Genomic DNA, 14,096 nt, shown 5'->3' with positions numbered 1-14,096 from the left:
ACCAAAAAGAAGCCATCGATGATACCAGACTGGTCTCTTCTACCTGGAGAGCTTCTTGACGTCATCCCCAAGAATCTAGACAACTGTTTCGACGTCCTTCATGCTCGCTCTGTCTGCACCTCGTGGCGATCATCGTTCCCCTTTCCCAATCGTCTATTAACACGCCCGACTTACTCTCTCCCTTAACGGTGACATTTTCGCTATTGATCCTTATTCAAGTAAATTTGACTCCTATGATGCCCCCGGAGCTTGTCAACTGAGGTTCAAATAATTATTTGGTTCCCTCTGGTGATGATGAACTTTTCCTGGTTCAGCAAATCATCCCTCGTGGTACTGGTGTATTAAAACTTTAGTCGGTTAACATTGAGAGTGAGTAGGTTAGATGAGGAGGCTGGTAAATGGGCCGAGGTCAGCGAGTTGGGAGACCGTGTTTTGTTTATTGGACACTTTGGTAATGTCTCCTGCTCGGCTAGGAGCTTCCTGATGGATGTGGGCGTGAGTGGGAACTCAGTTGTGTTCACCAATGAGCCTGTCTATGTAACACACGCCTACAAATATGGAATACATACAGGAAGACCGGAAGAAAATTTCAATTGTTTTAGAGATCTTAAGAAATAACCCTGTGACGATCTTCAGCACATCTCCAGTGGTGGCTCTCCGGATTAAACGCTAAGATATACATCATACTTTGGATACTTGAGACCTTATGTTGGTTTTGTTTTCTCGGATCACAACAACCTTTTCGTTATAGATTTTGTGTTCTGTTAGTGTTACCCATTATTGTCGAGAGTGTACCTCGTCCTCGTGTCATGGTGATATACTAAACACTAGTTTTTAACTTTTAATGTGCTTTGCTATCATCTACCCATGTGCTTGTCAACCCCACACACCCTTGTTACAATTTAAAACAGAGTCATTTTTTTATGGAAATGGTTGTGTCATGGACTCTCAAAGTCGTGTCTGGCTGTGTTCATGTGTTCCACCAAACTTCTCCAAGTTTGCCTGGCTATATTTATAATTTGTATTTATTCATTTGAAATTATTTTTAAAAAATACTTGCTTGTGGATATTCTTTTTAAGTCGGCTAGGGAATGTTTTTGCGGATTGTTGCGTTTTCGCAGCTTACCACTAAGACCCCAAATTTTAGAATTGCCTTAGGCCTAGGGGTGTTCAATCCGGATATCGGTTCGGTTTCGGTTCGATTTTTTTTCGGTTTTCGGTATTTCGGTTAGTAAAATATAACTACCATTCTAAATCCATATTTACTTCGGTTCGGTTCGGTTTATATACCGTCGGTTTTCGGTTTATTCGGTTTTATACCAAAAACATAATTATTTTGTTTGAGATCATATTATATGAATTTTAGAGTCATATTGTCAACACAGTCATTTATTTAAAATATATTACATGTTCAAATAAATGAACAAAAAAGTAAAAATGCTTCTACCATCAAATAAAATAATCAAATCTATAACTAAAATAAAACCTTGAAATTTTGAAAATAAAAATATGAAACAAAACAGAAACATGAAATAAAAATTTTTCCACTCTTCCATATTTAGTGTTCATTAAAGTCATGTTTTTTTAATTAAAAATTTTCCATTAATTATTGTCCATCAAATTTATAATCTTCATATTAATTTAGTGATGACTAAAATAATTCAAAAAGATCAAAAAAAAACTTAGAAAATAAGATGTCTGAATTGCGATGTATTGTTATTTAGTTATAGTTCAAGTGTTTTACAAATTAAGGTTTTTATTACTATAAAATTATGGTAGTAGTTATTAACACAAATTTAACTTATGTAACAAATAGATTTTCATGTATTGTTATAAAATAGATACATATTTGCATGTTTCTACTTTTAATCGGTTTTGTTCGGTTTATTCGGTTTAATCGGTTATATACCAAACCATATCCAAATCCTACGGTTTTTATAAAATTATATCTATTCGGTTTATATGATATATACCAAAACCAAACCATATTATCTATTTCGGTTCGGTTCGGTTCGGTACGGTTCGGTTTTACCATATTGAACAGCCCTACTTAGGCCCCATATAGTCTAAGCACAGCACTGTCACCGCATAAACAGAAGAGAACATATAGACCACATCAACGCACCAATAAAGAAAATGGACAAATGAAGAAGAAATGCACAAAGGGAGTCTGTTCGAACTTTAACCCACAATTCCCATTTCCTCTTAGTCCTTTCTCAATCATTTCTGTCTCTCTTATTATTGTGCAAACATTGTCATTTACCACCAAGGCAATGTGCTCTTTCACTGTTCCTTAAACTAAATCATTAAAGATTTTCGGTTATATAAAGTGAAAATACTTTAATTTTTTACTAATTATTTTGAAGGTCTAAGGGCATTATTAAAAGTGAGAAACTATATGAGTTTTAAGAAAATTAAAATATTTAAATTATAAAATTAAATTTTATTTAAAAATTAACTATTAGTTGAGTGACATGTAGAATTTTAGGATTTAACCAGTATTCGAAAAAAATTCAGATGAAAATCTTTTTAAATCTCTCTTACTTTTAATTATTTTTCTATATTCGTTTTTGAGATATTTCGTAAGAAATTATTCGTAAATTTCTCCAACACTAAACAGTAAACATTTTAAGCATCTTTAGGACTAATTACAAAATTCGTAATATCATTTAAATTTTGTGACTAGTTACAAAATATTGTGTTTTTTATTGGTTAAATTAGTGTTATTTAATGATATTTTTATGTAACCAAGGTAAATTGCAATTTTTTTTTTAAAACCACTTATATTGATACAGAGGGAGTACAAATTAACAGAGTTTATGGTAAATGATTTGTTGAAAACTGAAAGTGTTTTCTGCACCTCTCATGATTAAGTGAATCAAATAAAAATCCAGTTACAACCTTTGTAGACCTTAAAAAGACTTTAATAGATGAACCCGGAAAACTACACTATAAATTTAAAATTTTGAACGTTTGATCTATAAATTATACCATTGAACTAAGAAAATAAGAGCATAATTTTTGCATTAGGTTTGATGGTTTACCATTTATCTATAAGTGTTTACCATTGAACTAAGAAAATAAGAGCATAAATTTTTACATTAGGTTTGCTGGTTTTTTTTGAACTATCTAATTTCGCTCAATAGAAAAAAATCGGCAATTTTTAACTAAATTTATGTCTTATTAGAACAAGTGAAAATAAACATTTTCTTTTTTTTTGTCTGGTTAATTATGTTATTACAATTATGAAAAATATTAGATAAACGATACTACAGTCGACAATTCTATTTGTTTTACGAAAATTTATGCCTAACTGCATCACCCTAAGTAACCCTATAAAATCCATTCCTGACAAAAGATCTTTAGCAAGGAAAATAAGCGTTGATCTTTTTTTTATTTGTTAATTTGGAAAAAATATTTATCCGCAAGTAAATGTGAACTCATAGATGATTTCAAATATTATAATATATACTGTAGTGTGTAAGCACTACGTATTCCCACATTTTAATAAATAGCACAAGTTGATTTAAGTGTCAAGTGAAAGCAATGCGGGACAACAGATTATAACAAGCCAAAATGGTCCGATATGGTCCTTCAAAATAGACCGTTCATATATATGATAAATATGAAAGTGAACATAACATTGCACCTGTTCGGTCACTGATGTCATAATTTGTGAGAGGTTTTCGATGGACACAATAGCATGGACTTTTATCGATGACCTCTGGACTCTAGTAATGACTAATTTGTAATACAGAATTAATCGAAATGACTAATTTAACTTCGTACTAATCAGGTTTGAAAAATGTGTTGAACCCAATCCCAAAACTAAAAAAAAAACTAAAAGAAAAGCCTATAGGTACGAATGACTAAGCTCGAAGAGATACATAGTCCAACTCTGATCACATAAAAGGAAAACAGAGAATATGGAAATAAGGACCAAATTTTTTAACCAATAACAGAGAATTAGAGACAGTAAGAACATCAGTATAGGTATAGTTATAACGAAATACCTCAATTTACATAATATATTTTGATATATTATCTAAATTTTGGATTTAAAATAAAACAATTATAAATAATTACATAGCAAAAAAATCTCAAATTGTTTGGAGAGTTTTCCATATGAAAATAGTATACAAAATATATCTTTCTCTTTTCCTAAACAAAGCATGAGTATTAAGTACTATAGGTTTGTCAAAACTATTTTTGTATTTATATTATTAGTTTAATGTTGAACGACTTCAATGAATAATGTTAATAATGATGTTTTTAGATCTCTACAACCGGATGACATGGTTACCCATACAATAACTCGAAAATTCGAAATAGAACCTACGAAATATAACCTTTGAACAAATCCAACTACAAAAGATCAAAATCTGACGAATATTCAAAATTTAGCATGACATCCATGGTTGCAAACGGAATTGAGCCTTTGACAAATATTTACCGCAACAGAAAAGCTTTTTTTTTTATTAAAGAAAAATTAAATCCGGATCTATTAAAGACACAGACTAACTCCGAATGTATGTATAGACTACAGATAGACTTTTTTCTGGACATTCAAATGAACCAAAAGCAATAGTTCATATTCGTGTAGCCAGCGGATTCGAACCAAAATTTGCTGTATTAGATTTATTTTCCTCAAGCGCTACTGGACTACCATCACTGGTTAGCCCATCTAGTTTACGTTGGTATCTTTAAATAAAGAAGCACCGTAACATATATGTCTACAGTCTCCACATAACCCTTTCATCAGTAAGATTGAAACTGCATGCAAATATATATGTGGCAAAACTAAAGTAATAAACCACTTGGGACCAAAACAAATAAATAAGCAAGCTTTAATTTACTAAATTGAAGTAATTAGCTGGGGGTGACTCACTTCGCTACTTTTTTCTAGGTACTTCCGACCTATAAATATATTATCTAACTCTCCCATTGTGCCATGCATCCTTTAACCTTCTTCTTTTTCAACTTATAAACTCAGAAGATAAAATTAAAAATAAAACAAAGAAAAACCTGAGAGAAACAGAAGAAACATACAAGCAAAGAACAAAATGAGGTCATTGAGCATTAAACCAACATCGTTAGATGCAGCGAGGCATGCAACATCTGTAGAATCATTCGGGAATCACCAACTGCCACAATCTTCGTGGCACTCGCCGGTGCCGTATTTATTCGGTGGCCTTGCGGCAATGTTGGGCCTCATCGCCTTTGCTTTACTAATCCTGGCATGCTCTTACTGGCGCTTGGCTACTTCAGGTGAAGATTTCGGGGAAGGAAACGGCAGTGGAGTTGATGAAGAGAAAGAGAGTCGGTCCGGAGAGAAGGCGACGTACGAAGAGAAGTATATTGTTATAATGGCCGGAGATGACTTGCCTACGTATCTTGCGACGCCTGCTTCGAACAAGTGTGTTTGTAGTCACGAGGGTGAAGTTGTAATTCTCGAGGAAGGTGATGCTGCAAAGAGAGAGGAAAGCAAACAAAATGACGAAGCAACAAGTCGCTAAGCTTTTCCTTTATCAAAAAAAAAATCTCTCAGTTTTAGTATTTTAATTTTTTTGTTACTTATTTTCTTTTAAGCTTTTCCTTTTGGGGATTTTCTTCGGAGAGTTCCCTTTGTCCTTCTCGGGAATGTAAAACTTTCTGAGAAAACGTTTTAGGTTACGATTAAAGAATGTTTGTTTGTAATTTTCAATCACCGGACCTGGAAATAATTTATTTTCTTGATCTTAAAATTATCAGTGATACTACAGTTAATCATATTATAAAAATAAAACACACTAATGATCACATATGCAAAGCTAACAAGTGGAAACATAATTTACCCCTGCCCCTCCTCCACAATAGATCCGCTCATTTGTCGAGTGGTTAGGTTAATAGTTCATTAATGTTTTTTTACTAGTACAATATATGAGGTTCAAATTCGAGATTGCGAGTTATTATCAATTGTAAAGACTAAGAGAAATAAGAATTTTTTAAAAATCTATATTCTATGTACAATTTTCAGATATGAATTTTACATGGTTTAGTATGCATGCACGTATAACCATCACGTGTCAAATTTTATAAAACTATTCGTCATATGATTATTAATATAATAATTATCATACATTTTTTTTGTAAACTAATAATTATCATACTTTGTAATAAGATAATAGATAATATATATTCAGAACACATATTCCATCACTATAATTTGTCTCTTATATATTTATGTGTTACTTTCATATATTTACGTGCATTTGTGTACTTCTCCTATTTTTGTGCTGATTTTGATAGTCCAATAATTTGTACATACCAGCCTTATTATTATTAGCTGTATTCGTAGATTATTTTGAGTTAATAAAATAACTCTTGTTATGAATTAACATCAGATTCATTTTTCGATCTAAGAATTTTGTATGGTACAAATTGCAATACAAAAGATCCACTTGATTACTTGTCCCATTTGCTTGCTTTGCCTTAATTTGATGATATCTGATAAACATGACCAATTTATCTTCTTTTCTCATTAATGCAAAGAGATTTTGAAGTGAAGTGCACTCCATACAAATGTCTATAGTTTAAGTTTTGCATTATCCTTGATCAGTTTTTCTTTTCTTTATTTTGTTTTCAACTTCTTTTTTTTTTTGGCAACAGTTTTCAACCTTTTTTTTGGTATATTAATGGCTTTATGTCCGAATCATCAATTTTTTTAACACTAAAAGCGCTCATTATACACGATGGGCTTTAGAAACTATAGTATGAACTTATATACATATATATTTTGGGCCCAATGAAGACTCTGCTTGCATCAGAGGCAACAAAAGAGCAAAACAAAAAACTGAAAGTTTCTCCAACTCTCAAAAGAAAAGAGAAGGTCGAATGGTCCTGGAGAAGAAGAAGAAGAAGATTCTCTCTTTCGATCCTTTGATCTGATCTGAACCGGAGAAGAAGAAGAAGATGGGGATCCTGTTCACGCGGATGTTCTCTTCGGTGTTTGGCAACAAAGAAGCTCGTATCCTCGTCCTCGGTCTCGACAATGCTGGCAAAACCACTATCCTCTGTAAAATCACCACTCCCCTCCCCCCCCTCCATCTCAACCAATTCGTTTTTTGATTCATAATGAATTTGATTTACAGATCGGCTTCAGATGGGGGAAGTGGTCTCCACGATTCCTAGTATGTAATTCATCTCCAGATCTAGCTGATTCGATTTTGAATAATTTAGTTTTTAATTTGGCGATTGCTCCCGATGTGTTTGATAGCTATTGGATTCAACGTGGAGACAGTGCAGTACAACAATATCAAGTTTCAGGTCTGGGATTTAGGTAGGCTACTTAGCATATCAGATTGATTCAGTAAAGTTTCCACATTTTTAAAATAATAAAATCCAATTTGGTAAATCAATTTGTTTCTTGTGGCAGGTGGACAAACGAGCATCAGGTAGAATTAGCATCAAGATTGATTGTAGTTGTTTCGTTTGTGTGGTGCTTCTAATTTTGTTAAATGTGACAGGCCATACTGGCGATGCTATTTTCCGAATACACAAGCAGTGATCTACGTTGTTGACTCGAGCGATACAGATCGAATCGGGGTGGCTAAAGAGGAATTCCATGCTATTTTGGAGGTTAAAAATTCTCTACTGCTCAAGGATTCCTCCTCTTTTCTATTCTCTTGAATCATTTTAGGAATTGTTATAGACTGCTGCATCAAACTGAACAGCATCTAACTTTTGAAACTGGTTTTGTAGGAAGAGGAATTGAAAGGTGCGGTTGTTCTCATTTTTGCAAACAAGCAGGTTAGTAGTAGTATCTTAAATGGTACTACCCCTTCTGAATAATTTGCAAACATTTTTGGTGGTTCTGAGTTTCCTTGAACCAACCGAACAGGATCTTCCTGGTGCACTTGATGATGCCGCTGTGACGGAAGCCTTGGAGTTGCATAAGATCAAGAGTCGTCAGTGGGCTATCTTCAAAACTTGTGCTGTTAAAGGCGAGGGCCTTTTCGAAGGATTAGACTGGTATGCAACCACAGTATATATGCTACTAAACAAACTCTTTGCGTGTTTGGTTTGGTTTGGTTCTCAAATATTCATCGTTTTGTCTATCTTTGATTTTCAGGTTGAGTAATACCTTGAAGTCGGGAAGTGGCTAGAATCATCTTCATACACTGTCTCGTCATCCCCCTGGACATTGTATCTTCTCTCTTCTTTACTTACTGGGTTGTTTAGTAAGTTGCTTAGTTCTTCATTTAAAGAGTTAAATATCAATGACATGTTTACTTATTATTATTCTTTTCCTTTTGAGAGAAGATATATAAAAACCTTACACGGATTTGTCAATGAAACCCATAAAGAGAGCATCGTCTTTTAACATGAAATTGATAAGTGAAACCATAAGAAATTCTAACAAGGGTCCAAGTGATATTTCGACAATCTTTGGATTAATAAGCTCTTTTTGATTATTCTTGTTTATCTTTTTGAGACGAACTTCATCTCTAGCATTGATTTATCACTGGAAAAGTTCGAAAATGGCTCTTTGTGTTAGATAACACCGATGTAATTTTCATGACAAGTGTGTTGACTGGCGCATCAATATTGGAAAGCAGATCAGCCAGAGATTTCAGCTTATAGAAGTAAACTTGAATTGTTTGTCCTCTGGTCATTGGAGAGCAAAGCAGCCAGCGATTTCAGCTTATGGCAGTAAACTTGAATTTGTCTGTAGCTCATGATCAATAGATTGGATCGCAAGAGCTTTGATTCGAATCCAAACATAACGCGTGGTGCCCTCCTATTTGAAATGATGAGGGGAACAGAGGTTTTGGGCAAGAATTCGATAGACCCAGTTTAATAAGCCCATCATGTTTTCGCCAAGCTTGCCATTTAAGATGTCCCAGGAAAAGGAATGTCAAGCAGTGTGTGAGGAACATAATAATTATTGCGATTGGAAGCGATGGTGATGTTTGTGATCCCAAAAACATGTTCAAGAGTTGCTGGTGGGACATAACCAAAGTGATAATGAATTTAAGTTACGGTCGATTTATTAAAGTGCTCCAACATGTAATTCAAACACTGGATAAGAAACATAGTATCCTAAGGAACCAAAATTGAAAATTCTTTTAAAACTTCAAACAGAACACGATAACGAAAAGAACAGTTTAATGATGATGTCTAAAGAGAGATCCAAGGACAAGTAAATAACGAGAAGCCACTTCTTCATTCTTGGACGACTTCTTCAGTGACTTCAATAACATCCTCAAACTCAACTTCTTTAACTTCTTTGGCTTCATCCTCTTCTTCTTCCTCATCACTGACTTCTCCATCCCTGAGGCTTTGCCTCGCAAGTTTCTCCTCTTCGTGCAGCGACTTCCACTGCTTCACCCATTTCTCCCACTCTTCCTTTAACGCCTTCCTCTTCTCTCTGTCTTGTTCACTCAACAGCAGCGACACGTCCTGATCCTCCAACTCGTACTTCTTGCTGTACTTCTTCAGGTTCTTCGCTATCTCTTCTTCCTTTTCCGGAGACAAGAATGATGGAGGTCTTGGGCGCCACGCCAACTGTATAACCATGGAAAAAATAATTAGACATCCATCTTATTAGATGGTGTGACCAGTTTTGTTTTTTGGTACATACCTGGAAGAAATGATCCTTCAGATTCCGATACAGCAATTTTCCATTGAACGACCAGATGGTGAACCCATTCTCCATCTCGTGGACTGACGTCACTGCGGTTGCAACGTACCTATCAATGTAAACAACATCATCATGAGAAACCAACAATAGAAACCGTGACCACCAACAGAAAGTAGTAGTAGTAGTAGTTACCTTCCAGTAGGGTCCCATTCGATATCAGTGGCCATGAAGTGTTCAGTTGTGGCCATGGTCTCGAGCTCATCCACGTTGAAAAACTCAAGCTGGCCGTTGAAATTCTTCAACCCAGCGAGAATGATGTACTTCCCCGTGGGCGACCAGAAGAGGGCATTGGCTTGTTTGGCCTTCAAAGTACCGAGCTTGGTAACCCTTCCACCGTGCTGTGTGGTCTTCATCGTGTAGAAACTGACATCTGGCCTTGGCTGGTCACCATGGATCACGGCAAACCTGTGACCCTTGGGCTCCCACGCGAAAGCGATGATCTTGTCGTTCTTGTTGTCCAGCTCAAGAACCTCGATGGGGATATCCCTTTCCTTGATGCGGAAAAGCTCGAAGCCGGAGTACGTGCTCTTCTTCGTCTTTGTGTATCGATCAACCTTGACAGCAAGATACTCTCCACTGCTCTGCCAGTACATCTTGCAGTCGCTCACGCTGAAGAGATTCTTCTGTCTCAGCTCCACCTTGCTAGGGATTTGGACAAGAGCTACCTTGGCAGGCTGGTTGCCACCACCTTGTTCAGGAACAAAGAGTGAGAGGATGGAGTCGGTAGGAGACCAACAGATGTCCACGACATTATCAACCTTGATGGATTTCTTGTCAATTAGGCCGAATGTCTCGGTCTCGTAGACGGATATCGTGTTCTTGCTGAGCTTGGCAAAGTATTTGTCGTCTTTTCCACCAGCCCATCTGCAGAAAAGGTTTAAAATATATCAACAAATGTAGAGTATGCCTTTTTAGGAAACATAAAAGCAGTTAAAGAAATTACCTGAAGACAGGCCAAGAAGCACCAGCAACACCACCAGGTCCTCCAATTGAAAACTCATCAGCACTACCCTTAAAGTCTCTCATCATCCTCCCGGTTCTCACATCAAAGACCTTTATCTCTACTTTCTGTAAGTCGAATAGAAATCAGAATCCTTTGCATAAGAAAATTAAAAAAAGAAATAGGAAGGGAACAGAAGCAAAGATGCACTTACACTTGCATCTCGTGGGTTACTTGGTTCCTGGCTGTGGTAAGTTACCAGGTATTTCTCACCCGGAGAGAAATCAACTAGTTTTACCTACAATTGAATCAACCAGAAAAAAGAACTCAAACTTCAGGACAACAGAGGAAAAGTAACAATCAAGAGGAGAGACAAAGAACGAACCATATTATGCTGATAACGCATGAGACGAGTGAAGGTGTCAGCGCCACCCCAAACGGCAGCCCCCTGCTTGTGAAGTGTCACGAGGTACGTACCTAGAGGAGACCACTGCACATAGCTCTCTGTCCAGTACTGCATACGAAGAGAACATCACATATATTAAATTGATGGTTACATTAAACATACATACAAAGGAAGATGCAAGTAACTTACCGGACGCTTATGAACGAGTTCAGTATTCTTCTGCCTAGCATCATTCCAAAAAACTTCGGTATCAGGGCCAGAGCGCGTGACTAGCTGATCCCTTGCTTTCTCATCCGTAAGCCACTTTTGCAAGTTTTCCTGAAAACGTAACACAGAACAAGCACCTCAAATGGCTGCAGTGAATACACAAATATACATGCAATTTCACAAAATTAACCAGAGAATATCCGAAATAAATAACTGAACAGCTACAGTAAAGGTTTCAAGGTACATGCCAGTTAGAAAACACAGCCTGACATTAACATAACGAAGACTAGACATACCCCAGGGACATAGGGCTTGGTCTGAGGAGCCTCCCACTCCTCTTTGACATTCATCAGCCTGTCAAAATCATCGAACATGTTGACAGCAAAGATATGAGACTTGTCCAACTTGTAGCCATGAGTCTTCTCCTTAGCGTTTTGAGCTTCCTGCAAAATAAAAAACAATCCCAATACATTAACACAAACTCTTACCAAAACACATGTTCTCTTCTCATTAAGACAATAAACTAAACCTGAGGAGTATTGAACTCAATGAAACAGTATCCCAATGTCATCCCCGTGTTGGGATCAACAGGCATCCACAGCCCTTTCTCCTTGATAACTCCCAGCTGGCTGTAAATCTTCTTCAGGACATTCTCGAGCTTCTCAAACTTGGTCTTCGGGACAACAGGGAGGTTATCAACCACGATTATGTTACCGAACCCAGTGTCGAACTCTAGCTGGTCGTCGTGGTAAACACCTTCGTCATCACTAAAACCACCACAACAGCAACAAAAAAAACAGAATCAGTTTCATTGTTCACATCACATCTCATTTCTACAGATCTAATAGAGAGAGAAGAGAGAAAAAACTCACCTCTCGATCCCGAAGTTTTCTCCAGGAGGGAGTTGGATTGAATCGAGGTTAACCTGAGACCAATCGATCCCTAGCTTAGCCGCGCGGGTGTCGATATCCAATTCCGCCATGATTTCACAAGCTTAGATCGAAGATTCTGTCGCTAATGGATTGTTTGGGAAGCGGTTGAAGAGTTTGCAGCTGAGGAGTGCCTAGGGTTTTCAGTTCCTGTTTTTTTTTTGTTGCAGTTAGTGATAAGGTGATGAAAGAAGGAACATTTTGGGCCTACTTATTCTAAAGCCCATGATTGTTACGGCCCGATTTTTGGACTAAAAGCACAATATCATTAGTTCATTACGGTCTGATCTTCATACCCGTAACAATTAAGAAAATAAAATAAAATAAAATATGTAACGTATAAAGAAGTTATAGTTCAACAAGTAACATACTAGTTTATGCGATATAATATATTACATGTTTTTTTATAAAAAAAAACAGACAAAAATTCCATGAGTGGAACTCGATGCTTGAAGTTGATTGTAAGAAGAGTGAATTAATTCATGAGAAAAAAAACTAGATGATAACTGTGAGGGTGTGGTTTGGTCAATTTTTTGGGGGAGAATATTTATCGAGCGTGACGGTGAAATTAAAGTTACGGAAGTGCTAGGCAGCGGTGCGCAACATGAAGATTCAGTGAAATCGAAGATGGTAGTTGTACCTTGGAGCCGACGGTAAGGAAGATAATAATGGTGATTTTAAAAACGATACATTTTGTTATGTAGTTAACTAAAATTTAGCAAGTATTTAGCAAGTAGTTGCAGTTAGAGCGGTAAGTTATAAACGAATGTTAGGGAATGTTAGTCGGGTGAGGAAAATGAAATGTAATTACAAAACATACTATACTATGTTTGTCTAGATGGAATTATAGTATAGTATAAGGTAGATTATAGACGGTTACTAAAGTATTTAAAATATAGTATATTAGGTTAAGATCCGCGCCTTGCACATGAATATTATATATATTATTTTTAAAAATTATATATTTTTTACGTATTATGAAATAATAAATATATATTGAATAATTAAAATTTAGTAACTATTACATATATAATTAATTTGGTACAAATACTTAAATAAATTTTATTAATCCAGACAAATATTTTTTTTTATATTTTATATGGTATAAAATTAAGTTTAAATGATATTAACATAGATATATAGTATATTTTTTATATTGACATCTGTTAAAAAATATTTTATACTAATATTATTTTTGATCATTTGTATTTCTTTATAACAAATTTTTTAAATCAATGATAACAATAAGAAATTATGGGATGTTTAATAGTTTTAATAATTTATAATTTTAAAAACATTCAATGCAAAGTTTAAAATCTAAATATTAAGTTGTTAATAATTGTTAAAAATGTTTATCAAAAAAATTAAAAGCAAATTCGAAATTAAAATACTTATGTATTTTATATGGTATATAATTTATTTTTAAAAAATATTAATATACATATATATATAATATTTATTAAATGAGATTTCCTACTTATGTAATTTCGTAATCATTTGTATCTTGTTATAACATAAATTTTAAATGTAAGATTTTTAACAACTTTAGTCATTTATATTCGTTTTTAAAAATTCAAAATATAACATATAGGAAATAATCTAAATTTTTATTATATAGTTAATGTGGTTGTTTAATTTATTTTAATAAGTTAAATTTTTTAAAAATGATAGATAATAGACTAATTTTTTATCAAATCTTTATTATTCAAAATCATTAATTGTCATATATACTTTAGCCACATTAGGTAATTTCGTGATTTTTATTTAAGAAAACAATGAAAAACATTTATGATTAATTTATGGTTAGTTTAATAAAAAGCTTATTATATATTTATATGGACCAACATATTTTCTAAGAATTCTAAGAATGGTTGTTGTGATGACATGTGGCTACAAAAATATGTTGTAATGTTTCTCTTTTAATATATAGGG

At 34.7% G+C, this 14,096-nt stretch overlaps 3 protein-coding genes across 3 annotated transcripts; 2 read left to right on the top strand and 1 right to left on the bottom strand.

The window, feature by feature from the left end:
* Positions 1 to 4,755: 4,755 nt before the first annotated feature.
* LOC106365142 (protein GLUTAMINE DUMPER 4-like) lies at positions 4,756 to 5,744 on the top strand. Its single transcript, XM_013804590.3, has one exon. It carries the CDS (start codon positions 5,064 to 5,066, stop codon positions 5,514 to 5,516), a length of 453 nt encoding a protein of 150 aa, XP_013660044.2. The 5' UTR covers positions 4,756 to 5,063; the 3' UTR covers positions 5,517 to 5,744.
* Positions 5,745 to 6,811: 1,067 nt separating this feature from the next.
* On the top strand, positions 6,812 to 8,331 carry LOC106368595 (ADP-ribosylation factor 1). Its single transcript, XM_013808591.3, has 8 exons — positions 6,812 to 7,054; positions 7,131 to 7,169; positions 7,256 to 7,318; positions 7,415 to 7,433; positions 7,506 to 7,617; positions 7,741 to 7,788; positions 7,880 to 8,010; positions 8,111 to 8,331. The coding sequence occupies exons 1-8, from the start codon at positions 6,952 to 6,954 to the stop codon at positions 8,142 to 8,144; spliced, it is 549 nt and encodes a 182-aa protein (XP_013664045.1). The 5' UTR covers positions 6,812 to 6,951; the 3' UTR covers positions 8,145 to 8,331.
* A 676-nt stretch (positions 8,332 to 9,007) lies between these two features.
* LOC106368593 (eukaryotic translation initiation factor 3 subunit B) lies at positions 9,008 to 12,332 on the bottom strand. The gene is made up of 10 exons (XM_013808590.3): positions 12,108 to 12,332; positions 11,765 to 12,002; positions 11,532 to 11,678; positions 11,218 to 11,346; positions 11,008 to 11,136; positions 10,837 to 10,920; positions 10,626 to 10,750; positions 9,815 to 10,546; positions 9,623 to 9,731; positions 9,008 to 9,546 (listed from the first exon to the last, which is right to left on the bottom strand). Exons 1-10 carry the CDS (start codon positions 12,215 to 12,217, stop codon positions 9,205 to 9,207), a joined length of 2,145 nt encoding a protein of 714 aa, XP_013664044.1. The 5' UTR covers positions 12,218 to 12,332; the 3' UTR covers positions 9,008 to 9,204.
* Between the last annotated feature and the right edge of the window lie 1,764 nt (positions 12,333 to 14,096).

The sequence above is a fragment of the Brassica napus genome, chromosome A9, assembly GCF_020379485.1.
Source record: "Brassica napus cultivar Da-Ae chromosome A9, Da-Ae, whole genome shotgun sequence".
NCBI lineage: Eukaryota > Viridiplantae > Streptophyta > Magnoliopsida > Brassicales > Brassicaceae > Brassica > Brassica napus.
The sequence above is the reverse complement of the archived record's forward strand: the minus strand, read 5'-3'. Positions and strand labels throughout refer to the sequence as shown.